At 34.4% G+C, this 13,210-nt stretch overlaps 3 protein-coding genes across 3 annotated transcripts; 1 reads left to right on the top strand and 2 right to left on the bottom strand.

The window, feature by feature from the left end:
* Positions 1-3,442: 3,442 nt before the first annotated feature.
* On the top strand, positions 3,443-3,907 carry LOC147540589 (uncharacterized). Its single transcript, XM_086643230.1, has one exon. The coding sequence runs from the start codon at positions 3,443-3,445 to the stop codon at positions 3,905-3,907; it is 465 nt and encodes a 154-aa protein (XP_086499356.1).
* A 739-nt stretch (positions 3,908-4,646) lies between these two features.
* On the bottom strand, positions 4,647-5,639 carry DET2 (3-oxo-5-alpha-steroid 4-dehydrogenase family protein). The gene has a single exon (XM_086641557.1). The coding sequence runs from the start codon at positions 5,605-5,607 to the stop codon at positions 4,765-4,767; it is 843 nt and encodes a 280-aa protein (XP_086497683.1). The 5' UTR covers positions 5,608-5,639; the 3' UTR covers positions 4,647-4,764.
* Positions 5,640-7,882: 2,243 nt separating this feature from the next.
* On the bottom strand, positions 7,883-11,134 carry LOC147540587 (transcription factor MYBS3-like). Its single transcript, XM_086641556.1, has 3 exons — positions 10,578-11,134; positions 8,723-8,931; positions 7,883-8,597 (listed from the first exon to the last, which is right to left on the bottom strand). Exons 1-3 carry the CDS (start codon positions 10,867-10,869, stop codon positions 8,055-8,057), a joined length of 1,044 nt encoding a protein of 347 aa, XP_086497682.1. The 5' UTR covers positions 10,870-11,134; the 3' UTR covers positions 7,883-8,054.
* Positions 11,135-13,210: the final 2,076 nt, after the last annotated feature.

Below are 13,210 nucleotides of genomic sequence, written 5' to 3'. Positions count from 1 at the left end.
GAGTTTTTTTTTTTTTTTGGAATCAAACTTCATATATGGGCCACTAACGGCTAATGAGAAATACATAATGAAGTATGAAAGCAAAGTCCACGAACAAACACTAAGACAAGGACTAATTAGAATCGGTTTGAGGGGACTGGAGTGCCGATTGAGCCAAGTCATGGGCTTCTGAGTTAGCTACTCTTGGGCAGTAGAGGAGCGCTTTTAAATTTGGACTGGATAGTAAGTTTTACCAGGGAAGTTGAATGGTAATATTATTCGAAAACTTAGGTTTTACCAGGGAAGTTTGCTGTGACTTTGAATCAAATTCATTCAACATCTTAGAGTACCCAATAATCATCACATAGTCTGGAATGGGCAGTACAATTTCATGGGTCAGTCACAAGCCCGGGAGCTGATGGCAGCGCTTGGCCTGGGGAAGCTAAGGGCTCTGGTGCGACTCAGGCCAGGAGATCATCTCGAGAAGTAAAGCGAATAAATTTGTTTTAAAATAACCCTTTCCTTTTTCTTTCCCAACTGCTTGAGTATCATTTTGTGAAATAGATTGCAGTTTCCATGTTTTAGTATCACAATAATCCTTCCGAAAAATCACTACATTTTCATATAAGTGGGTTCTTTGAATCGACAATTTGCCAATAATAGTACGGTATAAGGATCAAATCACGAAAAAGAACATCTAACTACTGATCAATTGAACCAGCGATTCCTTTCCAAACGCCTCCCTTCTTCATTGGATCATTTAACTGAGTTGTGAGTATAGCTAATTGAGTCAAAACGGAATCAGATAAGAAAAGACTTAGAACACTAGGCTTCAAATTAGCATGATCATCTCGTCAGCACTTGGTTGGCCAAGTGGTGGATAACGTTGACATAAACTACAAAAACACAACCATCCACCACAAATGTTGTTAATGGAGAAGTTTAATATTTCAAGAAGGCTCGAAGCTCTAGGATCCTCATCAATTACAGTTCATAATTATGAGCTTCAAGAATCATCGGACTCCTAATAATAATATTTTAAGTGAAAACCTGTCTTCAAAAGTAAGATAAAAAAACTTCAAAAGAAAAAGGTAAGATAAAAATATTAGGCCAGCGCTCTGGGGAAAGCAAAATAGTTTCCAGGGTGTGAAGACTTGGTCAATTTTGTCTGACAATTTTATTTAGGGGGAAAGCAAAATAGCTTCTCCACCTCAGCTCCCTCTCACTCCACCTCACTTCTCTTTCTCCACCTCATCTTCTCTCTCCCCACCACTCTCTCTCTTCTCCGACAGGTCGTTGGCCGGAAAATTTTCCGGCCGGCGACCATTAAAAAAAAAAAATCACTCCCTTTCCCTCCTCTCTCTCTCTAATGTTTTGTTTTTGCCAGCGCTTTGGGGAAAGCTAAATAGTTTCCGGGGTGTGAAATTTTAAAGGGAATATGTAGAACTTTAGAGATTTTCCGGGGAAATAAATTTTAAGGGGAAATAAAAAAAAACACTCCACCTCACCTCAATCTATCTCCACCTCACCTCACTCTATCTCCACCTCACCTCACTCTCTCTCTCCACCTCACCTCTTTGTCTTCTCCGATTTTGGTCGCCGGCCGGAAAATTTTCCGGCCAGCGACCATGAAGAAAAAAAAAAATCTCTCTCTCTCTCTCTCTAGAAACTCCGGCGAAGGGGTTTCCCTTCGCCGGAGTTCCGGTCTGTTGACCAATTTTTTACCAAGTCTTCACACCCCGGAAACTATTTAGCTTTCCCCAAAGCGCTGGCCTTTTTTTTTTTCTTCTCTCTCTCTAGAACAAATCTAGAGAGAGAAGATCTGGTTGAAGGTCCTGTTCGGGACCTTCAACAGATCTTCTCTCTCTAGATTTGTTCTAGAGAGAGAGAGAAGGAAAAAAAAAGAGAGGAGGGAAAAAGAGTGAAATTTTTTTATTTTTTTTAATGGTCGCCGACCGGAAAATTTTCCGGCCGGCGACCTTGTCGGAGAAGAGAGAGAGGTGAGGTGGTCAGAGAGAGGTGAGGTGGTCAGAGAGAGGTGAGGTGGTCAGAGAGAGGTGAGGTGGAGAGAGAGTGAGGTGAGGTGGAGTGTTTTTTTTTTTAATTTCCCCTTAAAATTTATTTCCCGAAAAATTTCTAAAATTCTAAATATTCCATTTAAAATTTCACACCCCGGAAACTATTTAGCTTTCCCAAAAGCGTTGGCCAAACATTATGGTGATCAACTTAGATTTATAAGGTAAAGTCAATTCTTTTTGTTTTTGTCAGCGACCCAAAATTTCGGTCAATAATACTTTAAACGCAGAAGTTTCCCGGCCACCTTTTTTATCCATAATTTTTCAGTCAATAATATCTATGTTTCACATAATAATCGATGAAGGCTACCATTTTTTCTTTTTGCAATTTATTATATAATTAGATTTTAAATTCTCGAAAGATATAAAACACTAACAACTCATGGGTAAATAGTTTACAAATGTCCACACCACGTAGTGAATTTTTTCATTTAACAAGTAATTGAGTAAAATCTTGTCACTTTAACAAAAAAAAAAGTAAAATCTTGTCAAGCTTTTCTTAGCAAATTGATGTAGAGGATGATTAAAAATCCTCAGGATCTTTGGGCTCGTCTTCTAAAAGCTAAATATTTCCCGAACTCATCTAAACCCAAACCCCCTAACTCCAATCACTCTTGGTTGTCGAACTCCGTCAGAAAACACTATGATAAAGTGATCAAAATCATATTCTGGGACATCAATAAAGGTACACATGTTAACATTTGGAATGACAATTGGATCCCGAACCATCCCCCTCCGATAGCTAACATTAACAATGTTGATCTCTTTTGGGTCAGCCAGCTGATTACCAATAATGAATGGAATCTGAACTTAGTCAATTACTGTTTTCCGACTGATATAAAAAATGCCATTATGAGTATCAATTTGCAGGTTGATCAAGAGGATGCAGTTAGATGGTCGTTAACCAAATCAGGTAACTACTCCATTAAATTCATGTATCACCATTTGCGCACCAATGGAAATGAACAGAAACACGAATCAGTAGAATGGAATCATATATGGAATCTTAATACAATTCCAAGAATAAAACTATTTTTATGGAATGTTGTACCAATAACCTACCAGTTCGACACAAAATAGGGAAATTCATCAGTAATATCTACTCCTGCATGAAATGTAACTCGAACGAAACTATTGATCATGCTTTATTACACTGCAACTATGTGAAAGCAATCTGGTTTTATTTTCATGTCAGAAAGGACAGCATTCAGTCAATTAAACAATGGATCCTAATGTGGAAGAATTTAGATGAAGAATTAACAACTCTTTATGCAAAAATATTATGGTTTATATGGAAAGAAAGATGTGAGACTTGCTTCACATCTAACAAACAATCGCCCATGCAGGTGATACAAACAATTAAAACTTTCTCATCGGCTCCTCTGAAAATGACTGTTAAGATAAAGGAACTAAAAACACAAAAATGGAGCCCTCCATCGACACCATTTCTCAAATTCAATACTGATGCATCTTTTACAGATCTCTCCGAACCAGCAGAAATAGGATGTGTGATTCATGATTCTCAAGTCAATTGCATTTCGGCTTATGTAGACACGCTCAGAGGGAAAACTGCGGAAGAATCTGAATGTATTGCTATTAAGTATGCACTTCTCTGGGCAATTCAGCTCAACATAACATACATTCATATTGAAAGCGACAATCTCAATGTTATTACCTTTCTGAAAGACCAGAGCTCCACTACAAAATGGCAGTCTCAAAAGCATTCATCAGAGATTATACAATTGAAAGGAAAATTCACGGAGCTCAAATCTTATTACATCCCAAGAGCACATAACTCCATAGCGGATGCATTAGCAAAATGGGGTAGACAACATCGCCAGAAGAAGATTTGAAACTATCTACCAAATTTTTGTATAAATTTAGTTGTTTACTTCTTGTTATATTTCAACAAAAAAAAAGTAAAATCTTGTATTTAACCAAAAAAGATAAAAAAAAAAGTAAAATTTTTTATCGCTACAAAAGAAAAAAAGTACAATCTTGTACAAAAAATTTGAAACTACTAGTATTTTATTAAAAAATTATTAATGGGTGACTAACAAAATTTATTCACGTAGTGTTCTAGAAACAACTAACGAACACATTAAATAGAGAATTCATTTTTCCTATATTTGCTTCTATAATTGACAGCTGATTTATTTTGCTACTAGAGTATAGCCCGTGTCCGTAGGATATAGATTTTTCAATATGTATATTACGAGAGAGTAACAAAAGTAAATTAAAAATAATAGTTGTGACTAAATTAAGTTTTGAGAATAACAATCATGGAAAATTTATTGGGTTGTTTTGTAGAAAGAAGATGAAAGAGATAAAAGAATCGTGTGGAAGTTTTAAGATAGGAGAGAGAAAAATAGGTTGAGAATTCATAGGAAGTGAATAATTATCTTAACTTTTAAATATTAGTATAAAAGACTTTTGTAAGGAATTGTCAAGATTTACTTAAGATATTTAAACGCCCGAAATTTATAGAGAGAAGTTATGACATGACAAATGCAAAAAACCTATCTAATTTGTTATATCAATTATTGTCACCTTAAACACGATCTTCATTCTGTGTCTTACCTAATCAACATGTTGGAAAAGAACACGGAAAATATTTGATAGCATGATTTCCAATTTTCAACTCACTACAAATATAGAAATGAATTTAGAAACATTTCCAAACAAAAATACATTTTTTTTTCTTGTCCCATCAATAAACAAAAGGAATAACAATTTTCCTATTACAAGGATATTCTTCCTTAAACTTGTCTAAATACCATTTATGATTAGCTCTTGCTCTAGGCACAAGATTCGAACACGTATACAAGAAAAATGCAAATCCAACCCAAGACCACATCATAACCGTCCATCCAAACCACTCAACAATCTCACCAAAATAATTTGCACAACTTACCCACTCAAACATTCCTCCTTTGGGTATTTTATACCCACCATCTTCTCCTTTTAATGAAACTAAAACCAGATCTGATCTAACATTTACCACCATACCACTTACGAATACCACTAATCCAACCAAAAACCGCCCCCAAAACCACCATTCACTTTTTACCACCCCAAAACCACCATCATAATCAGCATAATGAGAAACCCATCTAGACTGTAAATAAGCATTAAGAAGATTAAACCCAAACGCCATTAAAGCAACTGAAATCGGAAAACCACTAAAACCTGGTTTTTTCTCAATTTGAGTGGTTTTCCGGCGAGTTTTGTACCGGAGACGAAGTGGGTAGATGCAAGTTCGATGTATATAATGAAATAGATAAATTGAAATAAGGGTTTGGGCTTTAGGGTTAAATCGATGACGACCAAAAGGGAAGATGAGTAAAGTGAGCCAAATGGTTGGAGATTCCATTAGAAACCAAGCTAATGAAGGTGAAATTGAAGGACCCCAACCTTTACGATTGAATCTGCCATAAGGAGCTTGAAGAAATCGAAGAGAGATGAAAGTGGGTAGAGAGATAAAGAGAAGAAAGAGAAGACAGTAATGGAAGAAATTCTTATCTGAATCTGATGATAAGAAATTTACTTCCATGGTTTTTTGTGAGTATATTTGGGGATCATTTGGATTCTTCTACTTATAAGGTTTTGCCCTAATTTAATTTTGGGATCATTCCCAAAGGAGCCCTAAATTTTGATATACTAGTTCATTTAGTCCCTATATTTTGACTAATTTTGTCCCCCTAACTATGTCAGTCAATTTTCTTAAAATGATACTTATTTTTTTTTTTTTGTTGAAATAAAATGATACTTATTTCACTTTCTTCTCTTCCATTAGGTGTGAGAAAAAAATGAGCCAACTGATTGAACTAAACTGGACCGACTAAAATCGCGCAACTGAACCGAATTGAATCTAACCAAACTAGTTATAGTGTAATCAGTTAAAATCTTAATTTATTCGTATTTTGTTGAACTAAAAATAGTCGGTAACTCGACGATACTCGCTACTAATTCAAACACATTGACACAACGTTTAAACATAAATTAATCAGAGAGCATCTATTGACGGAAGTTCTAAACAAAGGATAAAACAAATAAAATGGAGAATGGAAGGTAACCGTTAGCAATTTCTTAATTAAACAACTATTGAGGGAGCAAGCAAAATTAGTTGCTAAATAAACGTTAGGGGTCAAACACATGAGTTGGTTAGATGAGAATTAGCCCTACTATTTTACCATGGGAAACTCTTTTAATACCTTTATCTATAAAATGTCCCTCCTAATACCACCCACCAAGTAGATTTTCAGATCACATTCACTAACAAAAGAAGTAAGATGAAAAAAAAGGTAGACATGTTGGATTACTTTGGGATGCTACTATATGCAACTTCAGTTTTGCTAAGGACAACTATTAGACAAAAATAACTAAATAAAACTAACTAAAATTGTGTCCTAAATTGCTAACCAACACCAACACCAAAAATCAAGTATAACCGAATCTCTCCTCCATTCTACACAACTCTAAAAAAATTATTACACAAAAAAACTAAATAAAATTAATTGAATTTTGTCTAAAATTGCTAAACCCAACGGATATTCATTCATAAAATCATACATAAAATCACCAAGTATCTTCTATAACCTTAACTACTATGACTTAGTCAAGCTTAGTTTAAACCTTAATAATACTGTTGAACAAAAAAAACCAGCAGATATATTTTCAACAAAAAAAAATCTCCTGAGATATTCATAAAATCATACTACATAAAATCACTGTATATTTTTAAGCTTAGTTTAAACCTTAATAATGTATATTTCATAAAGTCATACTACATAAAATCATACTACAGAAAAATAATGTATATCTTTTAAAACCTATAACACGTTTAAGTTTATTTTTTAAAATATTAGATAACACTAATACAACAAATTTTATTTTTGTTTAATAATTTAGTTAAAGAAAAAATTGTGTCTAGTAAATAATTTTGGGAGTTGAAACATAGTTGTATTTAGCAATCTAAGATTCAAAAAATTATTTGCTAGATAAAACCAATAAATCAAACTTTAGTGTTGTTTAGCAATTTAATAAAAAATAAATAGTTGTGTCTAGCAAATAGCTTTATGAAGCAATTATGCAGCTTTGTTTAGCATTTGTCTTACTTTGAGTCTGGAATCATGTTTCTTCTTTGTTTGATTATTCAATTTTCCTCAATGTGGGTCTCCCTTTTTATAGTGGATGAAAATTGATAACCATATTTTCATTAAACTGCACATCACGACACGACTAGACACCACGACCCATCTATGAATAGACTTATCTGAGGTGGGTCACAGCTTGTGCGACCCATCTACGAATAGACTTATCTGAGGTGGGACATAACTCGTATTTAAATGGGCCACGTCTAGGTGGGTTGGGGTTGCCGCCCATAGGTAATGTTATTTTGTTTTGTGATTGTCTAAACCTGGCTCGTCTAACTTGTATTAATATAAATGGGGTGATGTTTTTTCTTTTTTGTTAAATCTGAAATAAATAATGTAATATTTATTTGTATAGTTTGAGTACTCACTTTCGTTTACTTCCCGGATCAACTCAGACCTTAAAACCCATATTCTTCTCGAATTCAGATTTATTTTGGAAGTAAAATACATATGCATTATATAAAACATGCAAAACAACTAAAAATACGAATACATTCATTTCAGATTCAGATTTAGAAAAAAAAAATAATCGACGACTCAGACAGAACAAACAATATATATGTCAAAGGTATGCACAATTACTTAGGTTAGGAGAGAGAAAATAATACCAACTCCAGATTATAAGTTATTTTTTTTTTGTTTACATATGGGGAAGAGAAAGAGGGACAGTACTTATCCATAATTCTGTTCTAAAACATTTACCAATCCAACATTGTATTACAAAGGGGAAAAGAATTAAAACTTTCATATTTATAAACTTAAACTAAAGAAAGAGATAAGAAACAAGACCTGTAAAAGTACCACCTTTCTTCTTCTTCTTTCTTCTTTTTTACTTATCCAAATCTCAAAGTGCATGAATTGCATTGTTCTTGCTGTTCTTGCTCATACTTGATCCACTAACAGGTTGGCTCACATGAAAGGCCGACTGCCTCGAAGGAGCACCGAGTAATTCCACAGATAACGGTGACGGTTCTATTCGATTACCAGCTTCTCCTCCTAAAGTAAGCTTCGACAAACCCAAGAGTTCATCAACATTTACACGGTCTTTCGGAAGAACTGGGGTTGGTTTTAAGACCTGATGATTTGTAGTAGAAGTATCACCGCTAATCTTCTCCTCCGGTCCTCCATTCGAGGAGCCGAAACTTGGTTGCCAGAATGGGAATGGTAGAGGTAAATATGTTGGAAAGAATAGAGGGATAGGTGTGAAACTTACAGGTTCTTCAATGGCTTCTTCAGGGATATCAGTTTCCTGGTAAGTGGTTTCCATATGATCACATTCTCGATCAAGAGAGAGATCCAAAGAAGGTAACGAATTTGAATTCTTGGTTTCACATGGCTCAGAATCGAGAAGGTACTGTTCTTCAGGTACTGATGGAGGATCGGTAGACTGAAACAGAAGTAAACAAGACACAGGAATTAGCAATTAAGAACAAATAAGAATAATATCTAAAATTGAAGTCGACTTTGTTTCCTTGTGAAAATGGTTTGCATAAACTTATAAAAATCTCTCACCATATCTGGAACCATGTCGAATAGACTAGACCGCCTCTTTCTTCTTGTTGCGTTACTCTGACGGATGAAGTACTTCTGGGCATGGCTAGCTACCTGGGTAGGAGTCCTTGATACAACAAAATTTCGAGCAATTCCACGCCAATCTCCTTTTCCCAATTTTTGAAGACCCATTAAGAACAACCTGTGCTCTTCTTCTGTCCATGGGGTACCTAAACACCAATCGGAGTTCAACAACAATTTCTAAGAATATTTTTAAACCCAAAAAAATCCATTGGTTATAGTAAAAATCTCCGGAAACAGTCCGGTTTCCTCTACCTGCATCATAACTTATGTAAGTTTACAGACAAGAGTTAAAACCTCATGTCATATGCAAGCAACAAAGGACTAAATCTGCAGCACTTATTTGTTCCAAGGGGCTAAGACTCAACAAATGGGATCAAAAGTTTATGACCAAGAATTACATCACGAGTTACTTCAAAAATTAACCAACAAACACTTCCAAACTATTTCTAACTTCTAATTAAACTACAAAAAATAGTTGCCGCATAGGTACTGACATGAGTTTGACAAATAGTAAAAGCTCAAGTGAAGCTACCAAATAAGGTGAAGATAAAGCGAGAAAGTGCAGAAGCAAAAGCTTCATACTTGCTTTTCTAACGGGTCATGTAAATAAATCATCTTGTTCAAGTCCCTACTAAAACAGTTTGATCAACATAGGGCATTTGCTCCTCCATTCTGTTTATCTAGAAAACGGAACTCATGCTTCAAACAAATTCATTATCAAAAATTCTTTTCGTAACATGAACTATCAACTACGCACACTACACACATTCCTTCAGTGTTTGCTTTCATCAATATTTAGGGAACACGATTATACCAACTCGTCAGATTGTTCTTTCTGAATATCGTTACCTAATCCAAACTCCATACCTATACATTCCCTCATGATATACCTTTCTTAATCTTCCGCCAATTGAAATCTCATCAGTCGTCCCATCTCGGTTATTTATCACTGTATGAGAATATTATTTCTGGGTTGCAAAATTCTACATAAAAAATGATATACCCCATCATATTCCATATTACGTGGGACGTATGCCTAAGATGCCCACTATAGTAAAACAGATGCCCACAGTGTTTACGGAAAAGAAGTTCCAAACCTTAGGGGTCGCTTTAACTTGAAAAAGAAAAGCTATTATAAACGACATATCGAGTAATACTAATGAAATTAGTCTATTAGTGATATAAAATACATCGAAAAAAAATGATAAAACATAGATGTTTTGCTCAATAGTTGAAGATAGATAAACCGAAAAAAAAAAAAAAACCAAACTTATAGCTCAATCTTATCCCAATTAGCACCATTTTGCCCATCTTTTTGGCAATTAAAATCAATGTTCCATCTAGGAGCTCAAACAGAGGAATCAATAAGGACACATATAGATAGATGCTTAAAATCACAAAAACGAAAAATGGGTCAAAACAAAACTTTAAAATTCGATTAAAAATTCCAACTTGGCTTAATTAACTTGTACTTGAATCTAAACTTCAAAGTTTAAATTAGGGCAAATTTGCTAATTCCAATACAAGGAGCTTGTGTAGAATAGAATCAATTGATTTTCACTTTAGTATGAGTAAGAAAATAAAAGGAAATTAGATCCAAAAAGTAGGATTCTTAACTAATAAGTAACAACACAAATATAGATTCATTAACAAAATTAGCTACCAACTAATCAAAGTCTTAATCAATAATTGAGTTATAACCCAAATTAGCACAAACAAAATCTAACATAAACCCTTACCCTAAAATAACAGACAGGATTAATTCAAGTTTGGGGGAAAACAAAAAGGGTACCTTTTTTACGATCCCCACGGTAATTTGAAGAACAGGAAGTATGATTAGGATCATCAGAAGCATAACCTTCATTAATCGGAGTAGAATCTCGAAGATGATCAGGAGAACTAGGGTTTGGTGAAACAGCAACAGAAGAAGAAGAGTAATAATGAGAAGATAAATTTCCCATACTAGCACTTTTCTTAATAGATCCATCTGTTATTCTAACACCAAACAATTTCACACCTCCTCTCGTAGGACATGTTCTTGAATTATGACCATTGTTACTGCAATGAGAACACCGCCGCGTCATCTCCACCACCACCACCACCGTCGCCGATTCAATAATCAAATTGCCGACCAGATAATCAGAAAGATTAGGTCAAACTCAAGGACTTATTATGATGGATGATTCAATCGGATAGAGAGAGAGGAAGAAGAAGAAATGGTCGTCTGTGAGGGGGGGATCTGTGGTTGAGAGAGAAAACGGAAGAGAGAAGAAATGTTTTTTTAGAGAGAGAGAGAGAGAGAGAGAAAGTGAGATTTGTGGGCAAAATGAAAGCAAGTGTTTATAGGATGATGAAGTTATATTAGGGTCTACTATTTAAAGTACTAGGGTTTATTCTATTTTCACCCCCTAAACATGACCATCTCATCAAAATTGTACTCAGTATTAGTCGGTTTTTCGACTATGTTTTGTTAACTTGAAGTAAAACCAACTAAGAGTTTAGTCGATTAAGAGTTTATTTCTTCTTGAAATCCATATGGTGTTCACATGAACATTATTAATTTGGTTTGGTTTAGACGAAAAATCGTTCGTTTGGCTCGACTGGTTTTATTTGTTCCATTTTAATTTTTTTTTTGTCAGTCTTTCAATATTCAACTCTTTTTTTTCATGTTTAATCTTATTTCAGTAAGTATTTTCTCCCACTCCTTTCAATGTTCTTCAAGTGGAGGTTTACCGATAAATGGTTGTCGATCATGAGCCTCTGCCAACCCCTTCCTCGGTGGAGAAAAAAGATAAAAGATTTGGAGAAAATAGTTCATAAGGGTTCCAAATAAACTAGTGAAAAAAAATACTGCTAAAATGATAATTTGTCATCCTTAGATGGCGATTTTAGAGAGTTGTACATTTATAGGGGGCAAAATATAACTACGTTAGTACAACTAATTTAATTAGTCATATAATTTGGACTAATTACTGAGTTAATCTTTGTACACGTGGTATTATTCGGTTTCTAACAAACCGAAAGAAGAAAAGTAGGTCTGTTTGGATAGAGAGATAATATCCGTTCATTATTTTTACCGTACAAATGTTTGGTCCCACATGACAAAATAAGGAACCCACTTGGCACATATTGGATATAGTGCCAACTGATTTTTACTTGGGGCACTCACTTATCCTATATAGATTAAATTTCAAATTTGATTATTCCCTTCTAATATCGACGATGTATTCTTCTAAAATCATCGTTAATAAGAACTAAGATACAGATTTCTAACTCTTTTAACAGGAAATGAAGGTGTTGCCATCTCACCTGGTTTTCAGATTGATAATCTCACATCACTCGCGATAGTGTTCGAAGTCTGAACTAGAGATATATGCGCCACAAACAAAGTCTTTTACGTGTGGACTTGGGCCAAGATTTTTAAAACAGAAAAAATGTAGATACTTGTTAAAGTTAAAGGTATCATCACCATTAGATTGAGGAGGAGAGAGTTCGCCTAACGTTATAACGCTAAAAATGGATTATGTGATTTAAATCCTGTTTTGATTTGTTCTTTCTTTTAAAGAGTACTCTTTGTTATTCTACTACGAAAGATAAGAATAATAGCACGCGAGATCAGGATCTAATCCTAAAATTAAGTATGCTCTGTAATCTCTATCTCATGTGCTAAAGCTAAACATTTGAATTTTATATTTGGACTTAGTACCAAACGAATACAATATATATTTTATATTATCAATACCTTGAGATTTGCATATGAATATTAAAAAAAAAATAAGTTTTGACCAACATCACAATAAACAAGTATTATTGGTTTGATATATATGTTCTATTTTTTTCGTTGAAACAATATGTGTGTCGGATCTGGTTTGTTTGTTGATGTGATTTGCTATTCGATACCAGATTTTATATTTGTCATCTTCTTATTATTAAGAGGACCAACTTGACTACTTAGGCAGGACTAGGGTCTTAGTTTATTATCTAGGGTTTCATAATTGGATTTGCCTCAAATATGGGCACTTTCAAAGGCGCCCCTTCAAAAATGTTATTGGGGCTCCTCTCAGGACCAATTTGAGAGTAATTGTGAAGGAAACGAGCGCCAGTGGCACTTTAAGGAGATGCCTTTAAAATATCCTACTAAGTTTAGGATGATAATGTGTGGTCAAACCTAATTACCTAGGAGTGAAATTGGATTTTAAACTTTAAAGTAAGATTAAGTGGAGAGAGATATAAAAAGGAAAGGTCCAATGAATGAGGCTTTTATCTATCTTTATATGTAAGGCTCCAAACTTTTCTCTATCAAAGAGAAAAAAAGGAAGAAGATAAATACATTATCTTGTTTTTTGAGTGTGGGTCTCGAAGAATCATTCTAACATTTTCTTTTTTCCAATCAATAATGAAAGGTTTAGAAGATAGTCATAACTT

Source organism: Eschscholzia californica, unplaced genomic scaffold, assembly GCF_041429995.1.
Source record: "Eschscholzia californica isolate CP2 unplaced genomic scaffold, dmEscCali1.0.p SCAF_5, whole genome shotgun sequence".
In the NCBI taxonomy this organism is placed as follows: domain Eukaryota; kingdom Viridiplantae; phylum Streptophyta; class Magnoliopsida; order Ranunculales; family Papaveraceae; genus Eschscholzia; species Eschscholzia californica.
Note: the sequence above shows the minus strand (reverse complement) of the source record. Positions and strands in the feature narration are given on the sequence as shown.